The following is a 21,028-nucleotide window of genomic DNA, read 5'->3' as shown; positions in this document are numbered from 1 at the left end:
AATGTAAGGTGAGACGTGCAGGACTGTATCTGCCAGTACAGCTCGGTCATCTTCCATACTTACGTAAGGCCTGAATGCGGTCTCAGCTGCATGGTATTTATGGTTGTGTTCGGGCCGCCACGAAAGCCGAGTAGCCAGCATTCGCTCAAGCAATTCGCAATTTGCAGATCGTTGGCGTCTGAAAAATTGGCCGAAGAGCTTCAGAACTTGTTGGCGGCTTTCCTGCTTTAAGTATCGGCATCACTACGGAGTTTCTCAACTGAGGCAGGAGAGATCCGTTTCAAGTCTTTCTAGTCTGCATCTAGCCGTTCTTCCAGATCTTCAGGATTACCATATCTGTACGAAGATGTGCGAACGGTTCTGTACAGATTCCGGAATGCAAATGCATGTTTCTGGCGCCGGTCAGTGAACCATTTTACTATTCGTAATATGTTTGTTTAGCCAATTTTGAAATAAATAACTTATCATACATATGTAAAAGGCGTATAGTAGCGGCCTTTGCCTGCGAGGCTGAAGTGCTCTTGCACATGGCAAAGCAGAGGTTAAAAATTTTATTAAGAAGAAATCCTAAAATCTGCCTAAGATTTTAACATGTGGCTTGTTATTCGACATGGATACTTACGTGAGAAAGAAGAGGAGGTGAGGATTGGATGTGGCTATGGTGTTGGGCTGCTGAGCAAGAGGTCGCGGGATCGAATCCCGGCCACGGCGGGCGCATTTCGATGGGGGCGAAATGCGAAAACACCCGTGTGCTTAGATTTAGGTGCACGTTAAAGAACCCCAGGTGGTCAAAATTTCCGGAGTCCTCCACTACGGCGTGCCTCATAATCAGAAAGTGGTTTTGGCACGTAAAACCCCAAATATTATTATTATTAGGATTGGATGATGGCACTGCATACAGTGGGTAAGTGCGCAAACATAAGTCTACTAAGGTGACTGGATTTCTTCAAGTTTCACGCATCAGGAGGCGGAGCATACACATAACTTTCTAGGTTTCATTTGTTTAGCTCTTCGTCTCTCTCTCTTCCCGCAAAGAGCTTTTAAGAAACCAGCACTAGACGGTGGAGCATGGGAAGTGTTATTTTTGCTAGCATCTTTTTCGGTAATGCTACCGCCATTTTCGCACAGCGCATTCCTTCTCTTTTTTCCTCCCGTGCAGAGCGCAAGAAATGCCGAGAAGTGTGGCCCAACGTGACCTCGGAGCGCGTCTTCAACGTGTACCTGGACGTGACGCTCTTCCTGCTGCCACTGGTCATCATGTCGTTCGTGTACAGCTGCATCGGCGCCACCCTCTGCCATGGCATGAAGATCGACAACAAAAGTACGCTGTGCTGCTGCTCGCTAGTCCACCGGGCCTTGGCGCGCCGATGCAGGGGTTGCGCCGCCCCGGCTCCCGAAACCGAACAGCACCCCTCAAGTGAGACTGGGCACAGATATAGCTTCGCTGGCAAGATCCCTCTCCGTACTAACCCGACAATAACAAACTCATCCGCCTTGGCGACATCCTCACATCGTCCCCGAACTTTCATGCATGTATTGGGCATGCGCCAAACAACCCCGAATTTGCACTCTGCTGTACGTTCAGCTTTAGTCGTTCAGCAATGCCCTCCAAGCGCAGCCAACGTTATTCTCGAAGAGTTAATCAATTTTTCTTCTTCCTTCGAATATGCTCGCTGACGCAGCGCAAGAAGAGCTATCCAACCTTGTGTTTCACAATAACTGTCGAAATAGACTTGTACAAAGATATAGAGAAACAACAAGCCGGGAAAACTGAGAAACTGAGAAAAACACTGGGAAAAAGAAATTTACCCCGAGCTCCCACGTTTGCTTGTGCAGCTTTTTTGCAGCGGTAAAACCCGAAATGTACACTGACGACTTCCAATTAATGCAAAACGAATTGCCCCTGTGCATTTAGAAACCAGACGAAAAAAAATGCAGTCGCTTACAGATGGCCACCGTGGATTCTCTAACTTCGCAGTAATAACGAAGTGCTCACCGACAGCGAGCTTCGTAGAACATTGTTTTTCACTATACTCGCGATAAAAGCAATATTACAACTAGTAGGGGTAAGCCTGCGTGATAAGCTGATATGTCATGTTGGCATGTTGTCAACTGGCATGCTGAGCTGGTATGCTCAACAACATCAGTAACTATTAAAAACAATAAAGAATGATAGGGTAAAAAAAGCAGGACAAAGGAGACGAACAAATGTTCATATGTGCTGCCACATTTTGCTTTTTTAAAGTGTGAAGCAAGCAAGTCGCTCTCGAGAGTGTCACTGGGATTCTCTTCCTTCCTGGCACAAATGTCGTTATAAGACATCGAGTGTCTTACTTGATAAGCGGCACGTTCTCTTTCCATCAAGTTTCACTACGGCGCACACTTCCGGGGCGCCCAGACGCTATCGATTACCGTCGGCGACATTCGTCCCCGCCGCAGCCGCAAATAGAGCTATACTACAGGAGCTGGCTTCCAAGTAAGTGTTATTTCAGGAATCGCAGCGAGGTTGAGAGGGGCTTATCTAATTAGTACCACGGGGCGAGTTTCGTTGCTAGTGAAACGAGCATTGCAATGGGTCGTCCTATCTTATTTCATCGAGGGTGTACGTTGCCGCCGTGTTATTTTTTTTTCTGTCTCTCTCTTTTGTTCTTGAACGTGAACACAAATTTTTGAAGCGGCAAAATGCTGCGAAATAATAGGAGCTCACCCACGCCTATGCGTTCTTTGATGGAAACAATGATAAAAGGATATTCACAGTAGCCTCGCATTGACCACCTAGCACTAGTACACAAAGCTCCAGTCTACCATAATCTCTACCAACATGATTAACTTCACCCCGCATAAAACAGACATCTCCCAGAAACCTCAAGTGGCCCTTGTTTTGCGTGAGTGGAACCCATCCTATATATACACCCACAACCATTCCAACTCCCAATTTAGGTAACTCGACCAAATACCCTGCCAACTGTGGCTGCGCATCCCTTGATTTCGCATCCATTCTATTCGTCCAAAGACCGACTACACTCAATGTGGTATGTACACCAGTACACCTAATGCATCGTGCATGCCCAACGTCCACCATGTACATCTATAAACAAGTGCGAGTGATCCCTTGTTGAGGCACGTTACTGTCGAGTGCATTAATATTTACTTAGTACATAGTGTGCCTTATTTATAAGCCTCAGCATCGGAATTTATATTATCTGTGCAATGTACAGTGAGCTGCATCCTCCAGCCACCATTTCATTTCTTACTCTATCGAAAAAAGAAAAGAAAAATGCCGAGACAAAGATTTTTTTTTCTGTATGGAATCGGCATGTAACATCGCAAGTTTCCTCATTATACACCGAGCACTGCCCTACATCACGTTTCTTGAAGCTATGCTTTGGTAGCACAAACGACTGTCGCTCGCCCTCTCGCTTCGCATTGTTCCAGTAGTGTGTGTGTGTGTGTGTGTGTGTGTGTGTGTGTGTGTGTGTGTGTGTGTGTGTGTGTGTGTGTGTGTGTGTGTGTGTGTGTGTGTGTGTGTGCGTGCGCGTGCGCGTGCGCGTGTGCGTGTGCGTGCGTGTGTGCGTGTGTGTGTGTGTGCGTGTGTGTGTGCGTGTGTGTGCGTGCGCGTGCGTGCGCGTGCGTGCGCGTGCGTGCGCGTGTGCGTGTGTGTGTGTGTGTGTGTGTGTGCGTGTGCGCGTGTGTGTGTGTGTGTGTGTGTGTGTGTGTGTGTGTGTGTGTGTGTGTGTGTGTGTGTGTGTGTGTGTGTGTGTGTGTGTGTGTGTGCGTGCGTGTGTGTGTGTGTGGAAAACTTTATGGAAGAAGAGGAAAAATAACTGAAAAAGAAAGGCTGCCTAAGGGCGGGGCCCTTGGTCGAGGGCTCCACTGGCGCGGGCAGCTCGCTTAGTAGTAATGACACTATAATGGTGTTTTCCTTGTGGTTGTAACTGCCTTGTACGTGCAGCTTGTTGCCTAGTGACTAGTTCACGTTTGCCTTTCTTACGCAGAATAGAGAGCTTTAGCTTGTCCGGAAAGCCGCCCCGTGGGCGTATTACCGGATTCCCGGTTACCGTTTTACCGTGTTGCCGGAGGAAAGCGAGCAACCGAGTTTTAGCATGCTTTCCGAACACCGCGGTTGAATTCAAGGATCACGGGTGATGCCAGCTGTACGCCTTTTCTCTTGTCTGAGCAGAAGTTGCGATATACTCGTATGTTATCTGCAATGACGAAAGTAATATGAAGAAATTCATCAAAGACGTTCGTAAATATGAACGACAGCTTTTTTTTGTGTGACCTGTGGTATGTCCCCATGCCGTTCCCCATGCTACGAAACTGTGTGACCCGCCGTGGTTGCTCAGTGGCTATGGTGTTGGGCTGCTGAGCACGAGGTCGCGGGATCGAATCCCGGCCACGGCGGCCGCATTTCGATGGGGGCGAAATGCGAAAACACCCGTGTACTTAGATTTAGGTGCACGTTAAAGAACCCCAGGTGGTCAAAATTTCCGGAGTCCTCCACTACGGCGTGCCTCATAATCAGAAAGTGGTTTTGGCACGTAAAACCCCAAATATTATTAAACTGTGTGGGCATATGAGCAGACACAGGAAGTGGCACTCTCACTGCCAGCTACAATGACAAACGATACCACCACATAGTACGTCTTATAATCACAGCGCATCGAAACTTCATAGCAATCCCCACTGTCCCTCGTAGCCTGGCTGCAACTTCGTTGCACTGGATATCCATCAACAGCAGCTCCCGACATGGAGGTGTCTCTTGCGGATGGGCCGCTATGGAGGCAACAAAAAAATATACCTTTAAAAGTAATCAACACTGTGATAAGGTAGAGCACGATTACATTTAGCTCGGGCACATTTAAAACGCGCGAGATAGTGCCGCGAAGTGGCTACAAGCTGCACAGCGCATCCAAACGCGACTGCATGCAGCATACAAACAAAATAATCGTAGGACACGTTATCGTACTGTTAGTCAACAGTTCAATGATGGCGAAAATGAAGAAAATATTTTATGCAGTTTTTTTAGAGATCGAGACCGGGTCTTCACTAAGGAAATAATGGTACATGCGTTGACCGCGATACCTTCCAGTTTGCCAGTCTACAATGAGACATGAGAAAACGAGTATAGAGAAAGCAGAAGTGAAAAGAAAGAAAGAAAGAAAGAAAGAAAGAAAGAAAGAAAGAAAGAAAGAAAGAAAGAAAGAAAGAACCAGTCTCATAGAGTGTAATGAAGCGCGAACAAGTTAGAATTAACTATACAGCGCGTTCTCCCATCCTAGCGACTTTGAGCGATGTAGGCACGATGTCTGCAACCTAATTTTGGGTGAGTGGATAGCGGTCAGCGCGAAATCGCGCTCTCAAGGTATTACTCGTAAGAAGTGCTCTGCTTTAGACTTTCCTGCTAGCGTTCCATTCGTCCTCCTCAGCAAATTGCTCGCTTCGCGACGTTATTCTCACTATAGCTCAGAGTACAGTATCGGCTTCAGGCTCTCTTATCTCTTTTATGGAGGGGGGGGGGGGGGAGCAGCTTCTGGCCCAGGCTGGCCGCAATGGTTCTCGGGCGCCAATGACCCCCAGCGCGAATCGACGTTTTTCTGCCGCAGGGATGAGGTCCACTCTTATTCGCGTGCCAGCTTCGCGTAAATGTCATTTCGTGAATAGCAGCTTGTATCGAACATTTATTTCGTCGTGCTGCTGTCGCCATTTGCCTGAATAATCGAACGATTTTGCCCAACGTCAGACGCCAGAGTGGTCACTGTTACTCGGAAAACTTCAGGAAAGAGTGACGACGTATAAAAAGCACGCGCAGCTGCCATTTCACTGGAGACGCGGTACTTGTTGCTTGTGAGACTGGCATTTGTAAGCTAGGATGTAAGCTAGCAATATACCGTACGTTAACCCGTAGTAGTAGATTCTTTTTTTGATGCGGGCTGTGGCAATTTCTCTCAATGCGATCAGACGCCTTGTAACGCAAAAAAAAGAAAAAGAGAAAGCAATAACGAAAGACGTATAGCCGTGCCACCTCCCTCTTCTCGCAAACAGCGTCTCCGTGTGCCTGTTCAAGTTGGTCCGATGAGTTTATGGCGGGTTCCAGTTGTTCCATTCGGCAGAAAACTGACACCGCCAATTTCTGCAGCGTAATGTATTCTTGCCAATTTCGACGTGAGAACAGGAGTTTAACTGTCGAAGAGCATAACTGTCAAACCCTTAGGAGAAGACCATGAGCAAAACGACTGTTCACGCCTCACCTTCGAGCTAGAATGAAGCGAGTGCCCTTATCGAACCGTGTTCTCATTCGCTAAATGCTTGCTATAGATGGTGAGCCTTGTATACATTCGTGTTCTTTATGATCCTCTACTTAAGGGCGGGACAGTTACGCTTTTCGGCAGTTAGATTTCGGTTTTCCGGATGAAATTGGCAGCAATTCACTACGCTGCAGAAATTGGCGGCGTCGGATCTTTGCCCGCCTCGAACTGGTTATCAACTCCTCGGACGACAGACTTCCAGTCGTGCATTAGGATCGATCGTCTGATTGTTTCGGTAAATAAATAATATTATCACAGTAATGTCGGGAGAAGAGGACGCTGACGGTGGCCTTGTAGACGACGAGGAAGAGTTTAGTTTCTTCGCTGCTCTAGGCAGGTTTCCTCGGCCATTAAAAGCTCCCTATGAATAGCCGTACGCTTCTTCCTTTCCGTAACATCATAATCGTCGTTTTCCTGCTTTCTACCGCGAATCACTTTAATATGTGCGCATCGTTGGTAAAAGCAATGCGAATTCAATTTAACAATATTCGCGCGAAGCTCCACGGTGCGCCGCACTCCCACTTTATTTAGGACTTTCTCTTATACAACCGCACCTTATCATTATTAATCACGTAAACACACATAAACTCCACGTACACGCATGCAAAAAAAAAAAAACCGCGGCGCTGGCCTCGTGGCTATGCTGTTGCGCTGCTCAGCACGAGGGCGCTTGATCAAATACCTGCCGCGGCGGCCGCATTTCGATGGAGCCTAAATGCAAACACGCGCGTGTCCTTTGCATTGGGGGCACGTTAAGGAATCCCAGGTGGTCGAAATTATTCCGCAGACCCCCACTAAGGCGTGCCTCATAATCAAATCGTGGTTTTGGCACGTAAAACCCCAGAAATAAATTAAATTCACATACAGAAGGACACGGCGGCTGGCGATTGCGTCCCGAAAGGGACTTCACGTCCACCAGCTTGAAAGAAAACAAGAAGGGAAAGAAAAGAAAAAGGAAGAAGAGAAAATCGAACTGCAACACGTCATATCGCGCACAGAGTTTAGGCGGCTTGATCTTTCCCGAACTGCAGCGCTCTCTGGTTTTCGGAAGGTCGAGCTTCAACTCGCATTGAGGCTCACAGAGCTGTGTTAATTCTTGTCAAGTATACGATCTCGACAGCACCTTGCTCCAGAATAGCCTTAGCATTCCCTAATCTTCTACATGTTCTTGAGTGTTGTTCCGCCTCAACCATTACCTTGACTCTATCCAGAAATTGTAGCTGTGCAGTGCTCTCGGAAGCAAACTCTTAGAAGAAGCTTTCCTTGCCTATCCTCCCTGGTTTGGCGTGGCTGCTGTCTGCATGCTGCGTTGTTCAGTGTTTCGGCGGGCATATTTTTGCATATACATACGAAGTACACATCTGTAAACAATGCAGACCAGCGAACGGGCTTATAAGGTGTGTCGCAGCTAACGCTAGCCAAGCTATTTAAAGAAGAAACAAATTATAATAAAAACACAGCGCAATATACGATTGTAAGACCTATACGGTGCTAGATAGGTCTTAGCATCGAATACCGTTGGTCTTCCACCGCATTTTCTGAATTTATTCCCCCCCCCCCCCCTTTAAACTGCTCGCATAAAGTTCGCTGAGACACCCTGTGTGACTCTTGCTTGGCTGACTGAAAAAGTAGTCCAAGTAAGTGCGCCTCTGTTGCGCCTAATAAGAAATTGACCTCTGCATAAAACTTCAAATCGTAATGTCGGCTCACAGGTATCTCTCCAACACACCGACCTGTTAATATAATAGCGAATTAAATTTAGCCGATTACCTGATTTAAATAAAAGGAAATCTAGTATTTACTAGATTTCCTTTGATTTTACCCATTCCGTATATGTCAAGGGGTGCGCGCACATTCTTTACCAATACTTGAGAACGGGTGTGTTTGCCCCTGTGACACATAAGATAACACAAAACAAGGCATGAAAATTGCGTGAGGCCTTCGTGGTGGATTTTAGTATTGCTTGCCCTTTGAAGAAACGTAGCCGGCATCAACCTTTTGTATAATTACGTGCTTTTAAAAAAAAAAGCATTGCCCGAGATTACACGTCGCATAGGATAAAATTAAACAAAACGGGGCGCATCGCCGTTAGTAAAGCATTCATTTAGCCGCTTCACTAAAGCTTCGCTTCACAGAGATTTCGACATGTACGTTAAATCTGCATATTCTTCATTAGAATCCTCGGCTCACTTGCTCGCGCCCGGGCGCTCGTGCGGGCAATGCCTTTATCGCGCAACCCGCAATCGCGGGAATCGCCGAGGCGCCTTATTGAAGTGCGGCTCCTACTATATATTTGAGGAGTGATGCTGCCAGGTGATTGGCGTAGAGCGGTGGAAGAATTTCCGAGTCGGTGCGCCTTTGGAAATGCCGGTTTGAGAATGAACGGCGCACCTCGTGGGTGCCGCGACGCGCTCCCTCACCCACTGCAACGGCCGCCTTCGAGGCATGCCGAAGAGTTCTACATCGTTTAGTGACAGCTCATCCATCGGCCTTCCACGCGTTCCAAATCGAACGGTTCGAAAGCACCGCCGCCTATATTGGACCGCAGAAACTCTCTTAATGTCGGTAGACTAGACGAGCGTGACGGAGACTCTCCAATGCTTGTGTCCATGGATCTTACATCGGGACCCTGCCCACACTTTACTCCCGGGCAGTCCTTTCGCGGATTGCTTCAGTGGGTCTCCAGTGCGCGGCTGAGCAGTTCCACAGATGGAATATGAGTTCAGAGAATTCGTATAAGCGCCACTTGTCAAGCATGTGGGAGATCAAAACATCCCTTCATCAGCTGCACGACACGGGTGAACAGCGAATCCAACGGCAACGCCCGCACGCAGACCCTTGATCTATGCACAGTCAGCGCAGCGATTCTTCAGAAGTGTTGCGCAGCTTATGCAGAACTCTTACAAATACCGCGAAATTATTTGGGAATGCATGCAGTTGCTGAATTGTGCACGGAAATGTTTCACTGTGTAACGGAGGCAACGTAGAGATTATCGGACGAGCGAGACGCAATTTCTTCTTGCGACTCCACTAAGTTTATTGTTATTCGTTCGTTCCCGTATGTTCTGTTCTTTGTAATGATTTCGTGCTGTGTAACTTGCGTGTTCCTTTAGCTGTTTCCGTTCTAAATGATTTTACCAATTAGTATGGTCTGTTATCACAAATATATTAAATCGTTTCGCGTAATTGTAGAGCATCAAGCTGATCGTTTAGCTGTGTAACCACTTTGAGTACAGCCTCCGCCATTTTTTCGCAGTAGATAGTGCATGGATATCTTGATTTGGCGAATGCTTACGCCCATGTTGGATAACATCGGATGCTTCCACGTCTCACTTCTCATGTAAACAGAAATTAATGTCTATTACTCGCAAATCCGTTCAGAAGTGCTATGTTCCCGACTAGTTCGTTAATACTGAACAAGTAACGTACTGCGTGAAATACAAGACTGCGCATTAGCGAGACACTATAGGGGCCGAATTCACAAAGCTACTCGTTTGTAAGTGCTGTTTGCCATTGGCCGGTGGCCTTAGTTTATAAAATGGCCCGTGTCAGGATTGGCTGTGATCGACACTTGCGAACCATTCTAGCCCTAAAGCACTTTGCGAATACGGGCCTAGGAAACTTCGGTCTGTCCAATCTTTCTTTCCTCCCCTTCAAATTTTCGCAATATGTTACTTGTTCAGTTGACCAGTTGCTCCTTGCAATGCACTGGCAAGCTGCTATGTTTGTTTTGTACAAGAAAACGTAAGCGTGAGATTCAGCTCCACTTTTATTATCATTGAGGTATGTTTGGTGGTCCTGCCTCAATATTGCTGTTCCTAATTTCCTAATTCTCTCTACCTCTTACGGAACTCGTGAGCGTAAAGCATGCAAACTCTGTTATGAAAATCTTAACCCTCTCTTAGGGGCCGATTGTTATTAGGACAAAGAAAATTGAATTGCGCAGTAAAAGATAGGGTAGTCGGTAGCTTTTCTTACTCGCACAGGAAAACCTGTACTTTACCACTTGATTTTTTATAATGATAGGAATACAGGCTTTGTATAGAAGAACAGAATTCGAGCTCAATGGAGAATCGCATTTCAGTGCTACGATTAATACAGATTTCTCGCAGCGAAACACTATCTACATGGTTGGAACCAACTTCTCATTTGATTTCATTTATTTTCTCTCAAGGCCATACAGTCATTACGGAGAGGATTGGTAACAGTAAAAAAAAAAAAGATAGCTAATGAAGCAGCACATTATTACAGATAGGCGACTTGAACACATCATGATCTGGAATAGCGACGATGGAGGCGGGAAGGCGATTCCAGTCTTGACTTGTTTTCGGAATGAAAGGTTCGAGGTACGCATTGCTTTTACACTGGGGCATCTTAACTTTCATTCGATGATCAATACGGCATGACGAATGGCTTAGAGTCGAAAAAAATGTCATTTTTAGGTCATTATTAGTATAGTATATTTTATGAAACAGACATAAGCAAAAAATTCGACGTCCAGTAGAAAGGAGAGGTAGGGCAAGCCGTTGCTTCATGCTAGAAACGCTGGCTAAGCGACAGTAGTTAGAGAGCATAAACCTAGCTGAGCGGTTTTGAACTGATTTCTAAGAACTGTGCCAGCGAGCTAGTGTACGGGTCCCATATGGGTGAAACGTACTCGAGTTTAGAACGCACGAGTGTTTTATGTGACAATAGTTTCAATGGAACGGGAGCTAGGCGGAAATTCCGGGGAAGAAAACCGAGGGCGCTCTTAGCTTTCTTAATAATATAACATCGTGAATATATTTCTGCCAAGACAGGTTTTTAGCAATATGAACGCCTAGATACTTGTAGCTGTCGACGAACTGAAGAGGGCTACCGTTATGATCACAGCCTTGAGAAGTGGACTGGTCAATTTTTCGAGACACCATCATTGCTTTACATTTGTTAATGTTTAGTTTCATAAGACACGTGTCTCACCTGAAGGAACTTTTATTGAGGTCAGATTGAAGAACCTAGAAGTCAGACTCATTAGAAATTACGCGGTACAGAACACAGTTGTCAGCAGAGAGCCTTATATTAGAAGTAACAGAATCAGGCAGGTCATTAACATAAATTAGAAAAAGAAGAGATCCAAGGACTGACCCCTGAGGAACACCGGATGTTACATAGCATGACTTAGAGTCAGGATCATTAATAGAAAAAATACTGTGTTCTATTTTGCAAGAAACATTCAATCTATTTAAGCAAGCTACAATCAAGATGGAGTGCGCTAAGTTTCAGTAATGGTAGTCGATGTGAGACGTTATCAAAAGCTTTCGCGAAGTCAAGGAAGATGCAGTCAATCACTGAAGCTTGATCTAAATCGGAAGACAAATCATTAGTAAAGGCTAGTAATTGAGTCTCACAAGAATAATGTTTACGAAAGTCATGCTGCTGGGACGTAAGAAAGTTATTAGACTCAGCAAAACTGACAAGGTTGCTCTACATTACGTGCTCTAGCAGCTTGCATAGAATAAATATGTTGAGGAGATCGGCCGACAGGTTAAGGGGTTATGAATATCGCCAGACTTGTGGACTGGAATCACCTTGGCCGTCTTTCAGTCTTCCGGCAGGGCTGAACTCTGCAATGACATAGTAAATATATGTGACAAGAAAGCATATGAACATACGAATTACTTATAAGGAATTTGTAATTTATGTTGTCCACAACCGCCGATGAGGAAAATTTAGCTTTTTTGATCAAATTGCATGCGCCGTGAACGTCGATCGAAATCGGCTCCATCTCAAGGTACGTAACTGCACGTGGGGACGGTTAGAGCGTCAGAAAAAGATAGCGAAAATTGGTTGCTGAAAGCTGTTCAGAAAAGCTCACGGGTAACAAAAAATCCAGCGTCAGTTTTCGGAACCATTTCATTAGGTTTGCGCTACGTTGATACCGTTCCAAAACTTGTTAGCGTTAATTGTGAGCAGATTTGGTAGTGTTTCAGAAAAAAAGGTAATACTTGGCTGAGCGGATGGCCATTTCATATTCAAATGCGATAGCTACGTAGGCAGCTTTCGCTTTGCTTCCCTCAGACAGCTTGAAGCGTTGAAAAATTCGCTTTTTTTATTTCTTGTTAAGAAGTCGTTTTAAACATAAGTTAAACCAAGGAGTCCGTTTGCATAGAGATAATAGGCGAGTCGGAATATATTTTTGAATTTTAGTGTTTCATCTTTATTTCTGAAAAGGAGGCAGTTTTCTGCGATATACCTTTCCGAGAACTGTGAAAAGAAGAAATCGGCAAAACCTTGTAACTCGTTATTGATAGAGGAAAAATCTGCTCTACTGTAGTCATGAATTTTCTTACAGTAATTTAGACGCTGGGGCGAACATAAGGCAATAATCATGGAATGATCGCTTAAACCAGGTATATAATTGAGGTATAATAAAGGTTGCCATTATCCCTCAAGTGAAAAGTGTATAATAGCTGTGTCTTACCAGTACTCACCTACGGGGCAGAAACCTGGAGGCTTACGCAAAGGGTTCTACTCAAATTGAGGACGACGCAACCAGCTATGGAATGAAGAATGATAGGTGTAACGTTAAGGGATACGAAAAGAGCAGATTGGATGAGGGAACGAACGCAAGTTAATGACATCTTAGTTGAAATCAAGAAAAAGAAATGGGCATGGGCAGGACATGTAATGAGGAGGGAAGATAACCGATGGTCATTAAGCGTTACGGACTGGATTCCAAGGGAAGGGAAGCGGAGCAGGGGGCGGCGAAAGGCAGGTGGGCGGACGAGATTAAGAAGTTTGCAGGGACGGCATGGCCACAATTGGTACATGACCGGGGTTGTTGAAGAAGTATGGGAAAGGCCTTTGCCCTGCAGTGGGCGTAACCAGGCTGATGATGATGATGATGATGATGAATTGATAATGAAGAAATTGAATCAGGAGATGTGGTGAAGACGAAGTCAAGGATGTTGGCAGAAATTGCAGTGACACAGGTAGGCTCTTTAAACAAGCTGGCTAAGGCCAAAGGTCGAACATTTATCAAGAAAGGTTGAACATAGGGATGAGGATAGAGTTAATAATGGGAAGTCAACAGCCTAGTCAATGCCGGTGAAATTGAATTCACCGAGCAAGAATATAAATGCTGCTGGATGTTCGTCAACAACGCTTTGGTTCAGACAGTCAAATAGTTCATTGCAAAATGTGGATGTACTATCGGGTAGTTAAAAGCAAGCGGCAAATATCACGTCTTTGTTGTTTATGTGAATACAACAGCACATCAATTCAATCTGCCAAGGCGCGTGCATATCAAAAGAGGGGATGTCAGATGAAACAGCGATCAAGGTCCTACTGCCACATCGTCCTATTCGATCATTTCTATAGATATTGTAAGCCTTACTGCACAAAAGTTCTGAATTTTCAATTTTATCTGAAAGCCAGGTTTCGACTAAAACAACAATATCTGCATTACGAGTGTCGATCAGCACAGTCAGGGCATTGCGCTTATTCATGATGAAGAGGATGTTAGTGAACAGTATAGAGTAATCGCTGTCATGCTTATTCTGTACGGCCCCTAGATGCTAACTCGAAACAGGGAAGGGGGTATTCGCAGGGAAAATTATTGCGCCGCTTCCTACATTACCGTTGGTAGTGGCAATACTGTTCTGCTGAATTTCATAAACAGTATCGGTTAGTGAGCAGTGCACGTAGCACGTTTTCTTGGTGAACAATTTGTTGTACCTGAGATGATACTCAGACTGTGAAGCAACCACCACTCCCACAGCATTTGGAAAGTAAAATATTCAAACTCTATAAACCATAAAAAAATACAAACCCGCAAGTGAAATGGCGCTGTCCCGTTCTCCGCTGACACGGACTACGCATCCAGACTGTTCCGCAGGTTTAGACATCCGTCCATTTCGCCCGACCATTTCTACGTTCCCTCCATTCGATAATAAAATGGTGCCATGCACCGTTCAATAACGCTGCATGCCTTCGGAACTAATCTTTCGGCGTTTGTAAGCATTCCGCAGAAATTCCGCAACACTTATATAGAATAGCTGCGTGGATTGTGTATGGATTAGGGGTTGAGCGCAGGAATAGCCGTTTGACTCGCTGTTCGCCCGTGTGGTGCAGCTGATGGAGGGATGTTTTGATCTCCTGCATGCTTGACAAGTGGCAGTTATACGGATTTCCTGAATTTCTAGCACATCTGTGGAACTGTTTAGCAGCGCAGTGGGGACCCAGTGGTGCACTTCGTGAAAAGAATGCACTTGACTAAAGTTTGGGCAGGTACTTCGACGTGCGGTTGGAAGTTCAACCTTCAACGAGTTGGCAGCGAACCAGGCAAAATAGCGGTGTATAGTTAAGGAATTGTTATGAGATGGCCAGTTTCGTATCAGGACTTCTATACGCTACTGCTGTGACACTGATGATGACTAACGTTCAACTAATCATAGCATGAATCACGCCTGCCTTGCCTGTATATGCCTGTGCCGCCAGCCATACCATGGCTTGAGACAAAATAAAAAAGAAACACAGAACATTACTAGCGAAACTTATTGTTCGTTTTTTCTCTCTCTCTCTTTCCTCTGTTCTTTGCCTTCAAGAAGATGAGGAACTCATGTCGACGGCCGTGGTACATGAGGAGTACCACACTAACCCCAACATGCCGCAGCTCATGGCACCCCCCGACGTGGAAGCCAGGCTCCAAAAAATGCCAAGGAGACAGTTTATCTTCAGGGGAAACTACCGCAAGGTAGGCAGTGCGAAACGCCTTGAAACGCTTGCCTTTGTATATATACCGTGCGAAGGATGTAGGTAGTTGCAGGTATACGAATCCTTGCAAAAATGATGCCGGACATTGCTTCACGCGAACAGCGCCGTTCAGAGCCTCCGGTATCGATTTGATCAATATACGCGAGTTTTTTATAGTTAATAGGATTGCGCCATAGGGTAGAACGCCTAGGGGAATTGTCCCGGCGTCGCGGGGGCGCCTCTTATTTTTCTTCTTTTAGCTGCTGTCGTCCACGTAATGAAGATGTCAGGCTTTCGGCGACGACTATTGGCAGACTCGTAGACGGCGTTTTATCTCCGCAAATCTTGGTCGAAGAAATGGGCCAGCCTTGGATCCTATATCAGAATGCAAGCTTTTTGGATTTCCTTTTGTATAAGATGAACTACCGCAGTACCGGTCGCCCACCTTCTTCTAGAGGCAAACCTGCATATAAGTACACATGATACGGCCATAACCACCGTTTGAACCTACATGGCCGTCGATCCGTAACCAAGGAAGCCCCGCTGTGCAACGCCCATCGAGAAATGCTATGCGCCGCTAAACAAGCGCAGCGAGTGGCGCGCGCACACTCTTGCAAGATAACAAATGTAGTCGGATTGGGCCTTGCCGCCTCAGGTTTTCGTTTTTTTGGCCCACTGCTCATCACTTGGCGTCTATCTTCCTGCGAGAGCTTTCCCACTGTCCCTAAATGTTCAGATGCGCAACACGCAGTGCTCAGCGCGCAGTTTAACGCGGAGGCACTTGCGGTGACTCTACTCGGGGATTAGAGGCACCCTTCGTGGCGTAGCCCAGTGGCAATGGCGTTGCACTGCGGAGCTCGCGGTCTCGGGTTTCATCCCGGCCGCAGCAGCCGCATTTCGACGGAGGCGAAATGCATAAGCGCGCGTGTGCTTAGATTTAAATGCGCGCTGCAGAACCACACGTTGTAAAAAAAATAATCTAAATTCGCGCCATAGCGCTAACAGTATCGTACGGCCCGCTGTGCGGCAAATCTGTTAAGCCAAGTTACGGCGGAAAAAAGAAAATGTTTTTTTTATTTTTATTTGGGGTTTTACGTGCCAAAACCACTTTCTGATTATGAGGCACGCCGTAGTGGAGGAGTCCGGAAATTTTGACCACCTGGGGTTCTTTAACGTGCACCTAAATCTAAGCACACGGGTGTTTTCGCATTTCGCCCCCATCGAAATGCGGCCGCCGTGGCCGGGATTCGATCCCGCGACCTCGTGCTCAGCAGCCCAACACCATAGCCACTGAGCAAAAGAAAATGTTGTAATCCACATGCTCGAATCAAAACTTCGATCGAAATGTCTACTGATTTGACTTATGGGACGGAATAGTGCAAGCAACTTTGACAATGCTCTTGCTCTTCGAGCTTCATCGTTGGTCCTTGAAAGGCTCTGCCTACGTTGCCACACGGATCGGCCGGTTTTGAACGAGAGGAATCGCCCCAATATGTCGGCCAAGGCCTATTAGTTTCGATAAACCAAGAACGTTTTTGAATACGTAAGATCCAAAATACATCTGGCATGCTATGGTACGCGTGCTTTCTACGTCGAAATAGAACCCAGATCACAGTTTGTGGAGATGGACGTTTAGAATTCTTCCAGTATGCGCTATGGTCCCAGAATTTGTGTAACACCACTAGTCAATCGTGTCTCAGCCATATCGAAACAAGCATATAATTTTTTGACGAGCAACACAACCAAGTACAGAGAGCTGCTATTGCGCTGCTTGCATTGAGTACACTGTATTATACCCATCACTTTTGTTACGATCGGCTTTATGTCCACATTGAAGTAAGTTTCATGGTTGTAAACAAGGTTTAATGGAAAAATTGCTGATAAGCCTTGACCTAACCTTTGACGAGGCAGTAGCATATGTATGACTTCAAGATGGAAGTAACACGGTCGAAGTGTCTACTGTGCTGCGGATTTCAATTTTCTTTTTTCTTGAAATGCGCACAAGGGACACTCATATTTCCAGTGCAAAACTTATACTCTTTAAGTCGTGTGCCGAAGGCAAACTGGTGTTTCATTTCTGCTTTCTTTACGGAATTCGGCACGTGCTGCGAAATCAAAGTAGTAAAACCTGCTATAAATATTACGATTTGCGCAGTATCAAGCTTATTGTATTCACCTACACAGGCCATTTTTGTTGTGCTCGCGGAGACGCGCTTTTTCAGCAGGATCGCATTCGCGATTCCATCAGGCTAATGCGTTCGCTGGGGAAAGGAAGTGCATTCTTCCGAGGTAGAATGCAGATGTCGGCCGGGCGGCTATATGATAGAGACATTGCCGAATAGTTTCTGCGCATTGTTCCTGTGACAGTGTTTGCTTTCGTATAGCTCCTGCAGTTCGAGTATTATTCTGAGCAGGTTTGATGTTCTATGCCTTACGCAGTAGCAGGAGCCAATCTAATGTGATGTGTTCGCGGCACTGGCTCTTGAGACACATGATTGATACAGGAGACACCATCGCTGCGACAGGCGCGTTTTTTTTAATTGCTACAGTATGGGACATTTGGGTACTGAAGTGGCCCCCCGTGCCAAAACTGTAACTCAAACGAAACAAAAAAGAACTTAACGAGAGTAATATAAATTGACGTTATCAAAACTAAAATATTTCAGATCAAAACTGAAACGATCTGTCAGAAGATTTTAAATTTTTCGGAAGACGTTTGGTCGAAAATAAAAAAAAAATTTCGTTTTAGACCGTAAGGCCAACCTCCTCTCGACAGTGATAACTGTCGCTTTACTATATTGACTGATCTAGCGTGGACTCTATAAGGCAAGAGTGAATAAATGATCAAATTCATGAAATGGATTTAAGTTTGTGGATAAGCCGTTAGGAAGCGGCTTGGGAATTTATAGGCCTGAGCTATGTAACTCTATTTACTTGAGTCATTGGGGTGGCGAAAGTGAAGTGCGGTTTGTTCGCTTGTGCTCCCGTCTGTGCCATTGTATCCCACCGCATGGAGTACGTTCCTAACAGAACACACTCTGTCCCTGTGCATGAAAACCTTCGACCATAGAGAAAAACAAGGAACAAAAACTTAGAGCGGGAAAGGAAATTGCCACTGCTCCATTTGTTCTTAGAGCGTGCATAGATGGTGCCGACAGTGCGTGATGCTCGAGGCGGAACATGTTGCCGGCGTAACATCCGCACTACAGCGGCTCCCGGTTTCCTCAAGTAACCAGCACCCATTTTACGTAAAATGGGAACAATGGCAAATGAATCGATATGAGTGCTCGAGGGCTGTGGCTTGATGTTCTCGTGATAGCTCCAGGTGGAAGTAGAGAGAGGAATATGGAAACAGGGGGCTAGGCGAAAACAAGTTCCTCTGTCGAAACGTTTGCTCTGTCGAAACGTCTTCGATTCACCGCTCGCCGCTTAAGAAGCTGTATGTTTTTCTCACCAGCAGAAATCCGTTCCGAAAGCGGGCGCGAACGTTCCGCGTAAAATGTTTGAGTATATTAGTTTGGCGGGACGAGAGCGAATGCGAATCGTTCCGTTTGTATTGGCAAATCAAGGAAGGCAATGATGTTCCAGAAACGCCCGGGGAGTCGTTGGTCACGTCCACCGACGCCATGTGTATAGATCAGCAGCTTGGGCTTGCTGGTTTTCCATCCTGGTGTTAACAGCGCAAAAGGTAGACAGGACACGAGACGATAAGACGACACCACAAGCGCACCACGAGCGCAGCGCTTGTGGTGTCGTCTTCTCGTCTCGTGCCCCGTCTACGTTTTGCTCTGGTAACACCAGGATGTGTGTATACACATGTCGGCTACGTGCATCGCCTACGCGTAGGGTTCACGCTTAACGTGGCTGCCGCCGCCGTCGACGCGCGTTCGCGCAGAGCCGGGCCTCGAAGCGGCGCGTGATCCGGATGCTGTCGGTGCTGGTGCTGGAGTTCTTCGTGTGCTGGACGCCGCTGTACGTGCTGCACACGTGGACCGTGTTCGACGCGCACGCCGCCTACAGCCGCGTGCCGGCCGGCGCCTTCGCCGCCGTCCACCTGCTGGCCTACGTGTCGTCCTGCTGCAACCCCATCACGTACTGCTTCATGCACGACAAGTACCGGCAGGCGTTCCGCAACGTCCTCGCCTGCTCGAGCGCCGCGAGCCGCCGACGCCGGCGCTGGTCGTCGACCAAGAGCCACGACCGCTTCGTGTCGCTCAACAGCATCTGCAGCAACGGCAAGAATGCCAGCGGTACGTGCTTGGCGGCTTTTTTTTTCCCCTTCTTCTTCGTCTCCTTTCTTGCTTTGACGGCGTTTTCTTTTCTTTTTTCACGCACGCGGAGAACAGTGGGAATACTGGCAACTCCTTTTTGCATGAGTTCCTAAGTGCTCCCGTATTTAAGCTCAATGTTCGAACGTTGTCGCATGCTCTTGTGGAGAACAGAGAACAAGTGGCTTCTCATGAAAAAGTTGCCGGCAGTCAATGGCCATATACAGGGGGCTTCGGGTAACTTGAACCAAAGATTAAAAAAAAATAGGGGTTAACCGCGGCTGAGTGAAACCATTGACATATGGTTTGCCGTCATGTGGCGCTCCTTAGAGTATCTTCTTATTTCTATTCCGCCTAATTAGTTAATGAAGTAAGATCGACTATGCAACATTTTTAATGATCACTTTAGGCCAAATGCATTTCGTAACGTTGTAAAGGGGATTTAGAAACAACCGATCAAATTTTCTTGTGGCAACGTGCGTGGTGATTTTTTTCGGCGTTAAAGAAAGCCCGCGAAATATGAAATAAAAACACGTGACGGCGCTCATGCGCTACTGTGTTGCAGCGCTCTCAACCGTGCTTCGAGGGAAAGAACCGTGCGCCCGGACCGTGGCCAAGTGAGCAGCCGCGGCTCTAGGCATCGGCGTCACAGTGCGGATTATGTTAGCGTTCTTCCAAGATTCCGGTACGCTCGAGGTCATGAGGCATTGCGTATACAGGGTGGCCAGTTTCTCTAGAACAATCTGCCCGCCATTCTTCAACAAATCTGCTGCTACCTGATCCTCCCCAGCTGCCTTCCCCCTTTGCATATCTCCCAAGGCTTTCTTTACTTCTTCCGGCGTTACCTGTGGGATTTCGAATTCCTCTAGACTATTTTCTCTTCCATTATCGCCGTGGGTGATTGAGCTCAATTACTTAACGAATTAGGCGGAATATAAAAAAAATATTTTGAGGAGCGCCACATGATGGCAACCATATGCCGTTGGTTTCATTCAGCTGCGGCTAACCACTTTCTTTTTTAAATCCTTGGTTCAAGCTACATGAAACACCCTGTACATAGTGCAGGCTGTTCAGCTTTGAGAAGCCATTCGCGAGTGCCCAGGTGCAATTGTGGTTTGCTGGGCTTGCTGTAAGCTTTCCTGGCTTCTTTGTGTATGTCCAAGGGGACCTTCTTTCTGGCTATACGACGACCGTTCATATTCTCTGCAATTTCTCCCACCCGAAGCACCTTGCCATTATCTGTTATGCTAAACCCCTGTGTGCGTGTGTCACGTGCTCTCCTTTAAGTTCTGTTCCGGATCTTTTTCTTTTCCTCAGCAAGAAGCAGCAATTTTCCCCGATGGAAAATACGCTTCTCAACTACTGACCATGTCGTACTTAATGGTGTCTATCCAGTAAGAACGTGACATCAGTCAATCAACGATGCAAAGAACAAAAAAGGAAGAGCAGTCCCCCGGCTGGTCGTAATCGTGAAGTATACTGCATGTGATTTCTTTTTTCTTGACTATTGTGCCTTTTCATACAACGTCTCCGCATTACGTCTGTTCCTTTCCGAATCTTGATTCTACCAGCTTCTTATACCTGGTGCCTCTTCGTGGCACTACAATGGCTTTTTGATTACACCCCTCCGCCCTTCCTAGGCTGTATATACATCCTTCCCTTTTTCTTTTAGTGGACGGCTCTTGCAACGTGCTTTGTGTTCCCCCTTATATTCGTTTG

At 46.4% G+C, this 21,028-nt stretch overlaps 1 protein-coding gene across 7 annotated transcripts in view; it reads left to right on the top strand.

Moving 5' to 3' along the window:
- Positions 1 to 21,028, top strand: part of LOC142579171 (cholecystokinin receptor type A-like) — a 182,333-nt gene that overhangs the window by 135,792 nt on the left and 25,513 nt on the right. For 4 of the 7 annotated variants that reach the window (XM_075689125.1, XM_075689119.1, XM_075689122.1 and 1 more), the window contains exons 3-5: positions 1,160 to 1,417; positions 14,894 to 15,042; positions 18,937 to 19,291. In XM_075689125.1, the coding sequence (XP_075545240.1) occupies positions 1,160 to 1,417; positions 14,894 to 15,042; positions 18,937 to 19,291 (762 nt within the window). The remainder of the gene's footprint in view (positions 1 to 1,159; positions 1,418 to 14,893; positions 15,043 to 18,936; positions 19,292 to 21,028) is intronic. The other 3 variants (XM_075689124.1, XM_075689123.1, XM_075689120.1) reach the window with 3 other exon arrangements.

This window comes from Dermacentor variabilis, chromosome 4 (assembly GCF_050947875.1).
Source record: "Dermacentor variabilis isolate Ectoservices chromosome 4, ASM5094787v1, whole genome shotgun sequence".
NCBI lineage: Eukaryota > Metazoa > Arthropoda > Arachnida > Ixodida > Ixodidae > Dermacentor > Dermacentor variabilis.
This window is presented reverse-complemented; position numbering and strand designations above follow the sequence as displayed.